This window comes from Phyllostomus discolor, chromosome 11 (genome assembly GCF_004126475.2).
Source record: "Phyllostomus discolor isolate MPI-MPIP mPhyDis1 chromosome 11, mPhyDis1.pri.v3, whole genome shotgun sequence".
NCBI lineage: Eukaryota > Metazoa > Chordata > Mammalia > Chiroptera > Phyllostomidae > Phyllostomus > Phyllostomus discolor.
Window position 1 is genome coordinate 5,682,768 of NC_040913.2, and position 12,617 is coordinate 5,695,384.

The 12,617-nt window shown below is 48.6% G+C and overlaps 1 protein-coding gene across 1 annotated transcript in view; it reads left to right on the forward strand.

Annotated features, from left to right (window-relative positions):
* The window catches only part of NEK5 (NIMA related kinase 5), a 50,833-nt gene that overhangs the window by 36,350 nt on the left and 1,866 nt on the right, over nucleotides 1-12,617 (forward strand). Inside the window, 6 exon segments of the mRNA XM_036011222.1 lie at nucleotides 179-247; nucleotides 2,447-2,573; nucleotides 5,909-6,043; nucleotides 7,090-7,227; nucleotides 8,617-8,758; nucleotides 12,477-12,616. Of these exon segments, the coding sequence (XP_035867115.1) occupies nucleotides 179-247; nucleotides 2,447-2,573; nucleotides 5,909-6,043; nucleotides 7,090-7,227; nucleotides 8,617-8,758; nucleotides 12,477-12,616 (751 nt within the window).

Sequence of the window (12,617 nt, forward strand, 5' to 3'; positions counted from 1 at the left end):
GACGAAGCTGGAGGGGTGGGCTGCCTGCAGGACTCTCCCTCCCACTGTTTTGTGCGATTGCTTTGGTGTGTAACGCGAGACTATGGGTTTTCATGTCTGTAATGTCAAACAGGGAGTTATAATGTTAAGGTTTTTATTGGATTGCCAAACTAAGATTTTTTTTCTTGCTTTCTTTTAGAGAGGGGTAAAGTTTGAAATTAATTTGGACGAATGTATTTCAGATGAAAATACTCTCAAAGAGGAAGAGGTATGTCATTAAGTATATATTTTCATTAGTAGGTACAAGAAAATGAGTGTCTTAGTAGAATTTTTCATGAAATTTTTCCATAGGGAGTAAGGGGAATTTTCTTCAATCTTTCTAGAAGGATCTCTGATGTTCAAATAAGTCATCCAGAATACTTTTTGTCCTCCCATTCTTTTTAAAATTGTGGTTATTCTCTTATATGGATTACTCCAGTTTAATTTATTTTTCTTTTATGAAGTATCTATTTTCCTGTGATACTGACTTTTAATCGTAGCCAAATTAAAATAGAAGACATACTACGTAGTCAACGGCTAATATACTTGCCTAAAAAGATTAAGCAGGTACCCTGAGACCATACACACTTATCTGAGGTCTCTGTACTTGTCTTTGGATAAAGCTCAGTTACGCATTTGGGCTCTCTTCGACAGAGCAATAAAAGCACAACTAAAGTCAAACCTTATTCTATTGCTTGATTTAAACATCTTTTTTAATCCCACTTTTTACTAGGCCTACTAACAAATACCAAAATTAACTGATTTGTGTTTCTATTTCACCTTCTCTAAATTTGCCTCTCCTCCCTTTTAAGGTTTCATTTATTTATTTTTAGAGAGAAGGGAAGGGAGGGAGAAAGAGAGAGAGAGAAACATCAGTGTGTGATTGCCTTTCGAGCGCCCCCTACTGGGGAATCTGGCCCACAACCCAGGCATGTGCCCTAGACTGGGAATGGAACCAGCGACCTTTTGGTTGGTAAGCTGGTGCTCAATCCACTGAGCCATACCAGCCAGGGCAAAATTTGCCTTTTAAATGACCAAAAGTTACATATGTGTATATATGTTTTATCTCATACCTGACAGCCAATTTCTTTCTTTCATGTTTTTCATTAGCTTAAACTTTTGGAAGGTTACCATTTCTTTCAGATTTGTGTGTGTGTGTGTGGTGAAGGGCCTATTTGTTTGTTTGCTTGTTTGTTTGTTTCAGAGACTTTCCTGTTTTAGCGCAGTCATGGCCACAGGGAGTAGGAGCACAGAGATTCCCCGTGCACCCCTGTCCCCACACACACACAGCCCCCCCCCCCCCCCGTCAGCGCCCCCACCAGAGTGGAGCGGCCGTGACAGTCGAGCAACTTACACAGACACGCCATCATCACCAACGTCCGTAGCTGACATTAGGGTCCCCGCCTGGCGTCCGACGTCCTATGGGTGTGGACGAAGATGTCATGACGTGTTTGGCCACCATCGCAGCATCACCCTGAGGGGTTTCACTGCCCCAACAGCCCTGCGGGCTGCACCCGTCTCTCAGATCCCTGCTAGCGTTTCGCGGCTCGAGACTTCATTAGGCTGCTGATGATGAGCGCAGCCCTCCCCTTCACCATGTGGCCACTCAGTGTCTGGAGCTGGGAGGGCCAGCGGGGCCAGAGACGGGGACTGGTTCTGGGCTGCCACCTGAGGGGGGGACCCACCTGGGTGTGCCCGTAAAGCGAGGTACCAACGCTGGCCTGCGAGAATCAAAGAATAGAGTCCGAAAGGTTCCGTCCCCCTGGGCATCTGTCCTCTATTACTCGGTGCTTGGACGGGCTTGAAACACAGGTGTCCCTCGGGTGGGGACGGTGGAGTGTCAGGAGCAGTGGCAGGGACACAGCGGGGAATGTGGTGTCTGTAAAATGGGGCACAGAGATGACAGCCGTGAGGATTCTCTGTCAAAGGAACTACAGTGACATTTCGCTGAGGGTGGGAAGCGTGGGCCAACGTAAGCAACCGTGCGATCGCCGCTGGTCGCTGCTGACGAGGGGACGCGAGGACAGCAGTCCTGTTTCTGTTTGTTCCAGCACAGTGCCGCTCTCAAAGCTCTACCGACTAATTCGCTCAATATGCAGGGTCCGGCAGAAGGAACGGCCGGGAGAATGTGGTTGGTAGGGTGATGATATGGGTGTCATAATTTACAGTTTGCATTTGAATATTTCACTTAAAATGTCCTATGGTGTATTGAGTATGATAGCGTTATATCACAGAATTGCCTGCTTATGGTTTTATAATACAAGACTTTGTCATAAAAAGCAGGGGCGTTACTTGTGCCGGACCTGCAGCTATGCTGAAATACCTGCCCTGTGTCTCGATCAATGTTATTACCGGGAACACAATGTTTTGTTTTGCTTTGTTTTCAAAACATGGCTCATTTCTCTTGCAACACTAGGGAATTGTTCAGGGCGTGGCGGTACTAAAGGAAACGTTGACCTTTGAGGATGGCGTGAAGTTGAGGGAAAACAGCTGTACGAAGGAGCGTGGGGATGACCCAGAGGAAGCGTCTGGAAAACACGGCCGCTCAGACGCGGGTACGTGCACCTTGGGAGCTGGGGGCGGGAAGGACCTGTTCCCCCAGCCGTCCATCTACAGCTCTCCCCCGAGGCTCCACTGGCCCCTGACTCCCTTGCTCGCCCCGGCTGGCTGCACCACCTCCGCCCACCCCCACTGGCCCCACGCTCACTCCCCGCAGCTCAGCCCTCCTCCCTCGCTCCATCCATCCATACCCTCTGTGGGCGGTTTTGCCTGCCCCTGAGCTTCAGGTCTCCCAGCCAGTGGCGCCACATGGGTCCATTTGTCTCGTTGTCCGCTGGGAATGTCCCCGGACGAGTCCCGCTAGCATCTCAAACTCAGCGGGGGCGCAGCCGAACTTCGGAGCCCGCCCTCCTCAGTGATGCTCTCTCTCCTTCGGGTGACGCTGGCCCCAGGCGCACAGTGCCTGATGCTCAGGGGGTTTCCACGCTGTGACACCTCTGGAGTCTCCTTCCTCCGCCCCGTTCCCTCTGCTGCTGGTTCAGGGCCCGTCATCTCTGCGCGGGGTGGGGGTAGAAAATGCAGGGGCTTTGGACACCCGTGGGAGCTGGAATCCCAGCTGACACCGCCACATTCTGCTTGTGTGGCCTCTCATGAGTCCCTTAAGCCCTTGCATCTCCGTGTCCTCCTAGGACCAGGGGGTGATCAAAGCCACAGGCTTCCTGCGAGGACTGAAGCGACACCTGGTGTACAAAGCACCTGGCACGTGCTACGTGCTGGATGCACGCTAGTCCCTCTCTTCCCCTCGCTGCCTGGTCCGTGTGTCCTTCTTGTCTCTAACATTTCCCTTTCATTCTCTTAAGTGACTGCTCGTTATCTTATCCTGTTATTCTCCTGCTGGAAAAAATGTTTTCAGTTTCGATAATGCCCGGAGATACAGTCCGTTCCACGCAGTGTCACGTTTGACGCCGCGGGCCCAGTCCTGTGGCGACCACCCTTCCCACCCCAGCCGCCCTCTTCCCTCCGCAGACGATGGGATTCCCATCCACAGCGTTGTGTGCACGTGTGCGCATGCACCTGGCTCGGTTCACCTTCCGTTCTCTCCGGCAAAATTTTTATTCGATTCGGCAGGCATCGTATTGATGATCTGCCTCGGGCCCCAGGCTGTGCGAGGTGGTAGGGACTCTCAAAGATGAGTGAGACCTCAGAGTCACAGAGGCATCACAAGCCAAAGGAAGGAGACACAACACATGTGTTCCGAGTCCAAAACTCGAAAAAACTCGCTGGGGTGCGAGCCGGCTGGAGACTCGGAGAGGTGCTGCTTTCATAAAGCTTGGCATGCCACGGAGCTCGGGCTGCACCTTTCGTGATGACTTTCGGTTCAAGGGCCTTAGCCCCTGTTTGCTGGGGAGAAAGAGCACGCTGGCCGCCGTGGGCAGGATGGCGTGGAGGGGCGGGCCTGAAGGCCGGGGAGGAGTCCAGGTGGGAAGTGACAGGCGTGCAGGCCGGAGCAGGGCCGAGAGAACAGAAGTGGAGTGTGAACCGCCGAGTGGGGGCTTGAGGGTGGGGAGAGGGTCCAGGATCCTCCCAGTTTTCTAGTTCAGGTCAAGGAAGCCGTCGCCAACCAAACAGGCATGCACAGAGACATTGCCGGCTTGGTTCCTGACCGCCACCATAAATATTTCAGCAAAGCGAGTCACAAGAACTGTTTGGTTTCTCAGTGAACATAAAACTTATGTTTACACTGTACTGTAATTTTTAAGTGTACAATAGCATTATTCCTAAAACACACACACAAAAAAAACAATGTACATACCTTAGTTTAAAAATACTTTATGGCTAAAGGGTGCCAACCATCCTCCAAGCCTTCAGCAAGTCGTGGCCTTTTTGCTGGTGGGGGGGTCTTACACGATGTTGGAGCCGCTGACTGATCCCAGAGGTGGCTGCTGACGCTTGGGGTGGCCGTGGCGATTTCTTAGAAATAAGACAACAATGAAATTGGCCACATGGGTTGACTCTCCTGTCGCAAACGGTTCTCTGGAACACACGATGCCGTTGGGTAGTGTTTTACCAGCAGTAGAACTTAGTTCAAAACCAGAGTCTGCCCTCTCAGCCCCTGCAGCTGCTCCATCAGCTCAGGAGAAACACTAGAGGTAAGCCTTTGTTTTTTCCCTAGGACAGGGGAGAACTAGCCCTTCAAATATATATAAGGGGAAACAATCACAGAATAAATTAGTAATAGGTTCACCTGTACCAATGAACAGTTTTGGTGGAGCAAACAGTACTGGCTACTATGACTGTCACATTTGATGGTTTATCCGGGTAAATAATCATAAATGCCCACAGAAAACTAGCTGCCAATGAGCTCATTATGGTGTTATTTATAATAGTGAAAAAGTTTTAGCAACCTAAAAATCCAGCAAAAAAATTAGTTATTACATGTGAGAGAAAATTGCGTTTGATTTCAAATGGCTGTATAGAAGAATATTTAAATAACCTGGATAGGATGTGTTGCTAATGGAAAAAAGCAAGTTGTGAAAAGGTGTGTGGGAGGTGGCCCATTTTTTGTTTCAAAACAAAGCAAGAGCTATAGGCAGGGGGGAAATGTGGAACTTTTTGACAGTGGGATTATGGGCAATTTAAATTTTCTTCTATGTATTTGACTTTTAAATTTCCCATGATCTAATATTTGGATAAATAAGATGTTTTAGAAATGGAGATAATGGAACAGATGCATTTGCATGGAAGCTGACTCAAGTAAAAAAAGGTCTCAGAAATGCTTTAAGGAATTTGCCCCTTTGCTCACTAATATTTCTTTAACACTTAGATACATTGGCTAGTCACTCCACTGTTATTAATAAAAGTGAAGCCATTTTAAACCTGTTTATATAACTTCTGTCTTAGAAGTCGGATCGACAACTTAGTCCAGGCCACCGTAGCAGATCACTGTTAACCGGAGGGCTGGTGAAGAATGTTTATTTCCCAGTCCCGGGGGCAGAAGGCTGAGAACGTGGGGCTGGTGGGCTTGAGGATTGGCGAGGCCCGGATTCTGTCTCTTTGCTGTGACTACACGTGCCATAAAGGCGGAGGGAGCTCTCTGGGGTCTCTTTCTGAAGGGTCCTTAGGGCTGTGCGTAAGGGCTCCGCCCTCAAGACCCAGTGGCCTCCCACAGGCCGCTCCTCCCGACCCCTCACTCTGAGCATCAGGTTCCGCTTACAGATCTGGGGCCGGGGTGGAAACACAGACATTCAGCCCACGTGCGAAAGGCAGGGGTGGCCTCTGCGTTTCCTGAGGGCCAGCTGACGGGCTACCTCCAGGTTTCCTAAGAGCTCCTGGTTGCCATTAGTCACACTTGGGCTGCTTTCCGATTCATGAGCTGTTTGCTTCTCCCCAGCGCCGTCCACTCAGGCTGCTGCTGCTGCCGGCGCCGTAGAAAGCAGGAGACGGTGGGCTGCTGGAGCCCCCCAGACTCTGCTGGAGATGATGGCAGAGGCTGACCTCACCTCCCTCGGCAGCACCAGGCCTGAGGGTGAGTGGATTTGCACCGGTCACCACATCCCAAGGCCCCACGTGCCGCCAGGGCTGGCTCAGGACACCCCTGCAGATTTGGCATCAAACACCTTCCAAAGGTGTTGTTTTGGTCCCACCCCTTCCTCTGGAGAACTTTTCCTGCTGAGCATCCAGATCACTGCCCACCCGAACTGTGAGCACGTGAAGGAGGGAAGGTCCGGCATCGCTCCTTCCTCCCAGCGGGAGGGAACACGCCAGAAAGAGCGGCCAACCGGATCTGCCCTCAGACGCAGCCCAGTAACTCTGTTACCATTGCGTGGAGGGTTGGTTCTTTGAATCAATACAGTCGGAATTAAAATAATAGCTATCCCACAAGAAGTGGAGAGGTAACAGCACCAAGATAACATTTAAAATTGCCTGGCAAACCAGCATGCTGTTTAGATGTTAGGAGCGTGTCGTGTGTGATGGAAGTTTCAGTCTGAATTCCTTTGTTTGCCTGTGAGCTCTGGCGTAGTCTTCCCTAAGGAGAGGGTAAGAGCAACATCCAGGTGCGCCCTTCATGGCTGGTGCCGATTTTTATTACTCATTCCCACATTCCTCTTGATAACACGGGGCCAGGGGAGACCTAAAATGTATGATTGTGTTATATGTTGAACCATGTGAGTGTACCACTGAAATTAGTGATGATAAATGTATGACCTGACATATTTACACTACTACAAAATGCTGGATTCCTCAAATTGGTAAGCAAGCCTTGCAAATGTATCGTAGTACAACTTAATCCGTTCTAAGTCAAAGAGCCAATAAAAGAGGAAACCTAATTCAGAGTCAGCAAATAGAACAGAAACGGTAACACACCCAAAGAGCCAGTTAACAGCAAGAGGAAACTCTTCTACCCGCCAGCTGCGTGACAACAGGTCACTATGGAGTTCCTCTCTCCCCATTTTCTCACTAATGAAAGGGGCGGTGGGATGAGGTCACCTCCGAGATGCTAACATTCTGTGATTTTATGAAAACTCAAGCGAAGAAGGGTTTTGATTTGCAATAACACCGTCTCCTCTTCAGACGGCCAAGCACGGGTGAGCGACGGCGGTCCAGAAGGTCGGAAGCAGTGGCGGCGCGAAGCTCCGGACACTTTGCTGAGCGTCTGGGCGGCAGCCCAGCTAACGGGCAGCTCGTTTTCTGCCAGCGAAGGAGCATCTGGTATGTAGTTCATTGTCAAGGACATAACCCGTCCCCCAGGGAAGTGTGGCGCGCTGGAGGCGGCGAGGGGGCAGAGACGCCAGCCGGACAGTGACTGCAGCTGGGGAGTGCTTCCAGGTGACAGGGTAGCACAGAGCCACAGACGACAGAAGCGTCATGCCAGGGTCACCTGACTGTTAAGGGCGGGTGGGTCTGCCAGCTTGTGAAGCCCGAATCTCTGTGACAATCTCTGTGACACTTGCAGGAAAGCCGAGTCATACACAGTGTCCAAGGTTTGACTGAGACAAAAAGGGCGTTGCGGGGGGCGGGGGGTGATGCCTTGTGGCCATACACAGGCCCGTGCCGGAGACGGGGCAGACATGGTGTAACACCGCAGTGTTAACCTAAAAATCAAAGGGATGACTCTTGGTACTTTTTACCATAATAAAAACACACACACAGGGGTCAATGACTTAAGAAGTAATTCAGAATTCTTTGATTGTGTCACTAATTGTGTTACTGCAGTCTCTCTGAGTCAGGATGTATAAAGGTTTAACTAGTATGTAAAAAAATAAGTAATTAGGAGGAGTAAGACTCTGAATGTGAGGAATTTTAGTTATACCTTGGCCAATTTGTTTCACTTATATTTTCCTTTTTATGAGTATGCAAAAGTGATGTAAGATGAAAAAATATAGGCTCAGGAAGGACTAAAAGAGTGGCTATAATTTACATTTGTAGAAGGTAAACTGTAAGGGTGAGAAAACACTGTCATTCTATCGGGAACATTTCCTTTGCTGTTGGCGTGTGAAACAAAAGCACATCTTACAACGAGTGGACGCTTGGAGTTGTGGAGGGGAGGCTGTGGTGCCGTGAAGAAACAAAATATCATACTATATCTCCAGTCTGGCCTTTTTTCCAAGAGCAAACACATCGCATTTTAAATAACAGCAATAAATCCACCTCCTGCCATCAAAAAAAGATAATGTTGTGTATGTTTTGAGTTGTCCTCACAGACATTGAAAATTAAGACGAACAATGAGCTGGATACTCATTTTATAGAAATGGTGAAGAATAGGGTAGTCTAATGATGTCAATTCTTAAGTTTTTGCAACACGAGATTAAAATGTATGCATTTTTTGTACAAAGCATCTGCTCCCCAAGTGGGAGTATTTTGTGTCCCTGTCACTGGTCTTTATTTTGCTCCCTCTTTCTCGGCTCCCATGTTGCCCGCCAGCTTCCGTACGAAGCTGAAAATAGTTGGGGTGTCAGTTGTCATCTGTCTGACTGGTTTTCAAACCAAGTTTCAGAGGCTTTGCCAGTGTGGTTGGTGTTCCCGCTAGGATTCCTGGCACCTGCCCTCACCAGGGCCAGAGGCCGGGATGCTTCAGGCTCTCTCTCTCTGTTCTTCAGCAGCGGGGACATCGGGACAACAGCGTCCTGAAGAAAATACACAGAAGGTGGAAGTGGCAACCGGCCTTGAAGTAGACGGGGACCAATTAGAACCGAGATCTGAAGATGATGATGATGATGATGATGATGATGATGATGATACGTGAGTAGGTCACATCTAGATGCCTATGTGACGGGAGAAAGTTCACATGCCGTTCGAACAATAGCCGCAGAGACCCAGCTAAGGCGCTCAGGTGTTACCACGCGTGTGCGGCTCTGTCTCTGGGCTCTCCACTGGTTTCCATGGCGTTGACCTCTCTCTCCACATCAAGGTTCTGTTTTAATTCCTGTGGCCGCATCAGACCTTTTGCTATCTGGCAGGACCAGTCCCCCACCGTCTTCTAGTCCCCAATCTTTCTCTTTAAGCTTCTCAGCTACTATTGCCTTTTACTCAACATACACATCTTGGCGTTCTCTTGTAAAGTGTCCTGGAAAATCATGTTGGCATTTTGACGACCATGTCATTGTATTTGATCATTTATGGGAAATGACGTCTTTGTGATTATACATCTCAACAGCTATGAATACAGTATAGCTCACCATCTGTTCTGTCTTTTTAAATTTTCTTCAGTATTTTGGTCGTTTTTCCTTCATGGTATAGATGCCACTTAATTTTTGTTGTGGTGGTTGCCATTATGAATCAGTCATTTTCCTCCTCCTGTGTTTCCAGTCTGGCTCCTGCCAGTGTGGGGGACACTGTTGGTGTCGTGCCCCATGACCATACTGAATTCTCTCATCGTTTCTAAAATTTGGAGTCCTTTGAGGTTTTGCTATTTTATTATACTTTCTTTTTTAAAAAAATTTATTTATTTATTTTTAGAGAGGGAAGGGAGGGAGAGAGAGAGAGAGAGAGAGAGAGAGAGAGAGAGAGAGAGAAACATCAATGTGCGGTTGCTGGGGGCCATGGCCTGCAACCCAGGCATGTACCCTGACTGACTGGGAATCAAACCTGTGATGCTTTGGTTCACAGCCCACACTCAATCCACTGAACTACGCCAGCCATGGCTTTTATACTTTATTTTTTAAAGTAGGTGAAATATGCATGTGTTTTCAAATGCAGAAGGCAGACTCTTTCCGTCACTTCATGCTGTCGCTATCTCAGCCATACACCTGCTCATCCCAGAGCCCCCACTCGAGTCCCCGGTGCACACGTCTCCTGAGGAATCCCATTAAGATGCAAGCAGCTAGTCCCACCTTGCAGAGGTGTGCACTCTTTTTCTTTTTTTACAGAAACAGTTTCATAGTGTACGTAATATTGTGAAACTTCCTTCTTTTCCCCAAGGAGTGAGTCTTGAATGCATATTATCATATACAAATAGTTGTGTCCATATAGATAGGTGAAATTCCCAGAACAGCAACGTATCAGGTCAAGAGTATGTGCTTTTGAGATTAGATGTTGTCAAACTGCCATTCACAGAGGCCGCACCCACCAGCGCTTCCCCTGACGGTGTTTGGAAGTGCCTGCTCCCCACCCATTTTATTGCTCTCTGTTACTGGACTTATGGCTCACAAATAATAGGCAAAAAAAAAAATGACATTTCAGCTTAGTTGTAATTAGCTTTCCTTTTAGGAATGAGGTTATCTTCCCATATGCCTAATACCCATCCTGAGTTCCTCCTGGGGGAGCCATTTATTAAATAGCCTTGGCCATTTAAAAATTGTAGGCTATTAACATTGTATCGATTTGGGGGACTTTTGTATTTTAGAGAAATTAGTCTTTTATCTGTAGTATGATTCAAAAATATGTTTCCCAATTTTTTGTTTGCTTTTTGATTTTATGTACAGTGGCTTATGAAAGTAGGAGTTTATTTTTATTCTTTGACCCCCCCCCATGATGCAAGATGTGTACGCCACATTGTGTACCTACCACCGAAAGTCAAGCCGTCCTCCATTATGCCCCCCAACCCCTTTCCTCCGGAAACCACCACACTGCCGTCTGTGTCCACAAGTTTCAGTTTTGTAATGCAAAGATGAGTAAAATCATATGGTTCTTAGTTTCTGACTTGTCTCACTCAGCATACTGTTGTCAAGGTCCATCCGTGTTGTCACAGATGGCAGCATTGTGTCATTTCTTAAGGCTGAGTAGCATCCCACTGTGCAGATGCACCACAGCTTCTTTATCCAGGCCTCTATCGAGGGCACCTTGGTTGTCTCGGCCAACGTGCATAACGCCGCAGTGCACATAGGGGTGCGTCATTGTTCACCGTGCAAAGGAACATGGGAAACGGGAAGATCTTGTGTGACCACCCACACACCTCAGTAAAGATAGTCAACAAACAGAAGCTGTAACTCGTGGCCCATCCCACATTTATGATCTCCAGTGTTAGTGGGGGCCTCTGAGCCCTACACACGCCCCCCCCCGCCCCCACCCCTCTCGCTGTGATCATGTGACTGTGCCTCCGGCTTCACAGAGACAGGGTGGGGCTTGCGGGTGGAATCGTCTCAGTTGTCTGGTTGCATGACTTCTCTGTGTCCACGTGAGTCCTTGTCTCCTTCCCTCTCCCTGTCTCCCTTCTTAGAAGAAAAGCTGTCCCCCTTTCTGTCAGAAGCCCATCCTTGCAAATCCTAGCCTCTCTCTAAGAACTTTCCCCTATATTTCCAATGTCTGTGGCCTACTTTCTCTCAGCATATAAACGTGCCCAAATCTCTCTCATCTTGAAAAACACCAAAAAAACCCCCCAAAAACAACCAAAACCCACATACAACAAAAACCAACAGCCCAGCAACAACAACGAACCATGGCCCCCACCTTCGGGAGACAGCACTGTTCTCAGAGCCAGCGCCCCCTCCTCCCAGGAGCTGAAGGTCACTGGTACGGCTTCCTTACCTCCCACGCCCTTCTCCGGGGCTCCTGCTGCACAGCGCTCTGCCCTCTCACGAAAGGTCCTTTACCATCCTGAAATCGCCAGGTCCGATCCTCACCGTGCAGTCCTCAGCCTACTGGCCGCTCCCTCTTTCTGCACATGCTCTGCTCCCTGGGCTTGCGTGATGAACCTTCTTGGCTCTTACCCGCTCTTCCTCAGTCTCGTTCACATGCCTCTTCCACCTGAGTGGTCTTGCAGATGGCTTTCTCCAGCTCTTGCCTTCTTCCCTTCTAGAAGCATCCGTGTTGCAGCCGTGGACACAATTTCAATTCCTACCCCTATAGCTACTAATCAGTAGCTATAGATCTTGGGAACGTGTTTTCCTCTCTCTGAGCCCAGATTCCGTATCAATTGCTGGTGATAACGCCCACCTCCAGTTTGGTTCGTGTGAGAGGGAACAGTTTGTGGTGGGCGCTCTGGGTCGGTGACTGACAGGTGGTGAGGGCTTACTCAGTGGCATGTTTTCTTCTTTTTCCTCTTCTCGCTTCTCTTTTTACACATAAGAATAGTGGGTATTAATAAATACATTGCCATGAAGGTTGCTGAACGCAAGACCAGCTGAACAGAGGACTGATTCTCCTAACGTTGGTTGTCTCCCCTAGACAAACCACACTGGTATGATCAGTAATTTGTTACCTGGGTGAACAATGTAACTTTCAGTCCTGGCTGGCGTAGCTCAGTGGATTGGCGCAGCATGGGCTGCGAACCAAAGTGTTGCAGGTTCGATTCCCAGTGAGGCCACATACCTGGGTTGCAGGCCACGGCCCCCAGCAACCGCACATTGATATTTCTCTCTCCCTCCGTTCCCTCTCTAAAAATAAATAAATAAAATCTTTAAAAAATGTAACTTTCATATTGCTTAGGTGTGGGTGGGGCATGAGAAGGGAAACTCATTTTCCTATGTATTCTTCAGTGTTTTGGTATGATGAGATTGACTTTTACTGTTTATTATTTCAGAAATTTTGAGGAATCTGAAGACGAGTTGAGAAATGCAGTAGTGGAATCCCTGGAGAAACTCAGCGCTTCTGAAGCGGAGGACAAAGAGGCGGCGGCTTCCAGCTTCTCTTCGGACACTGAAAACTTGGGCTAGAGAGGCGG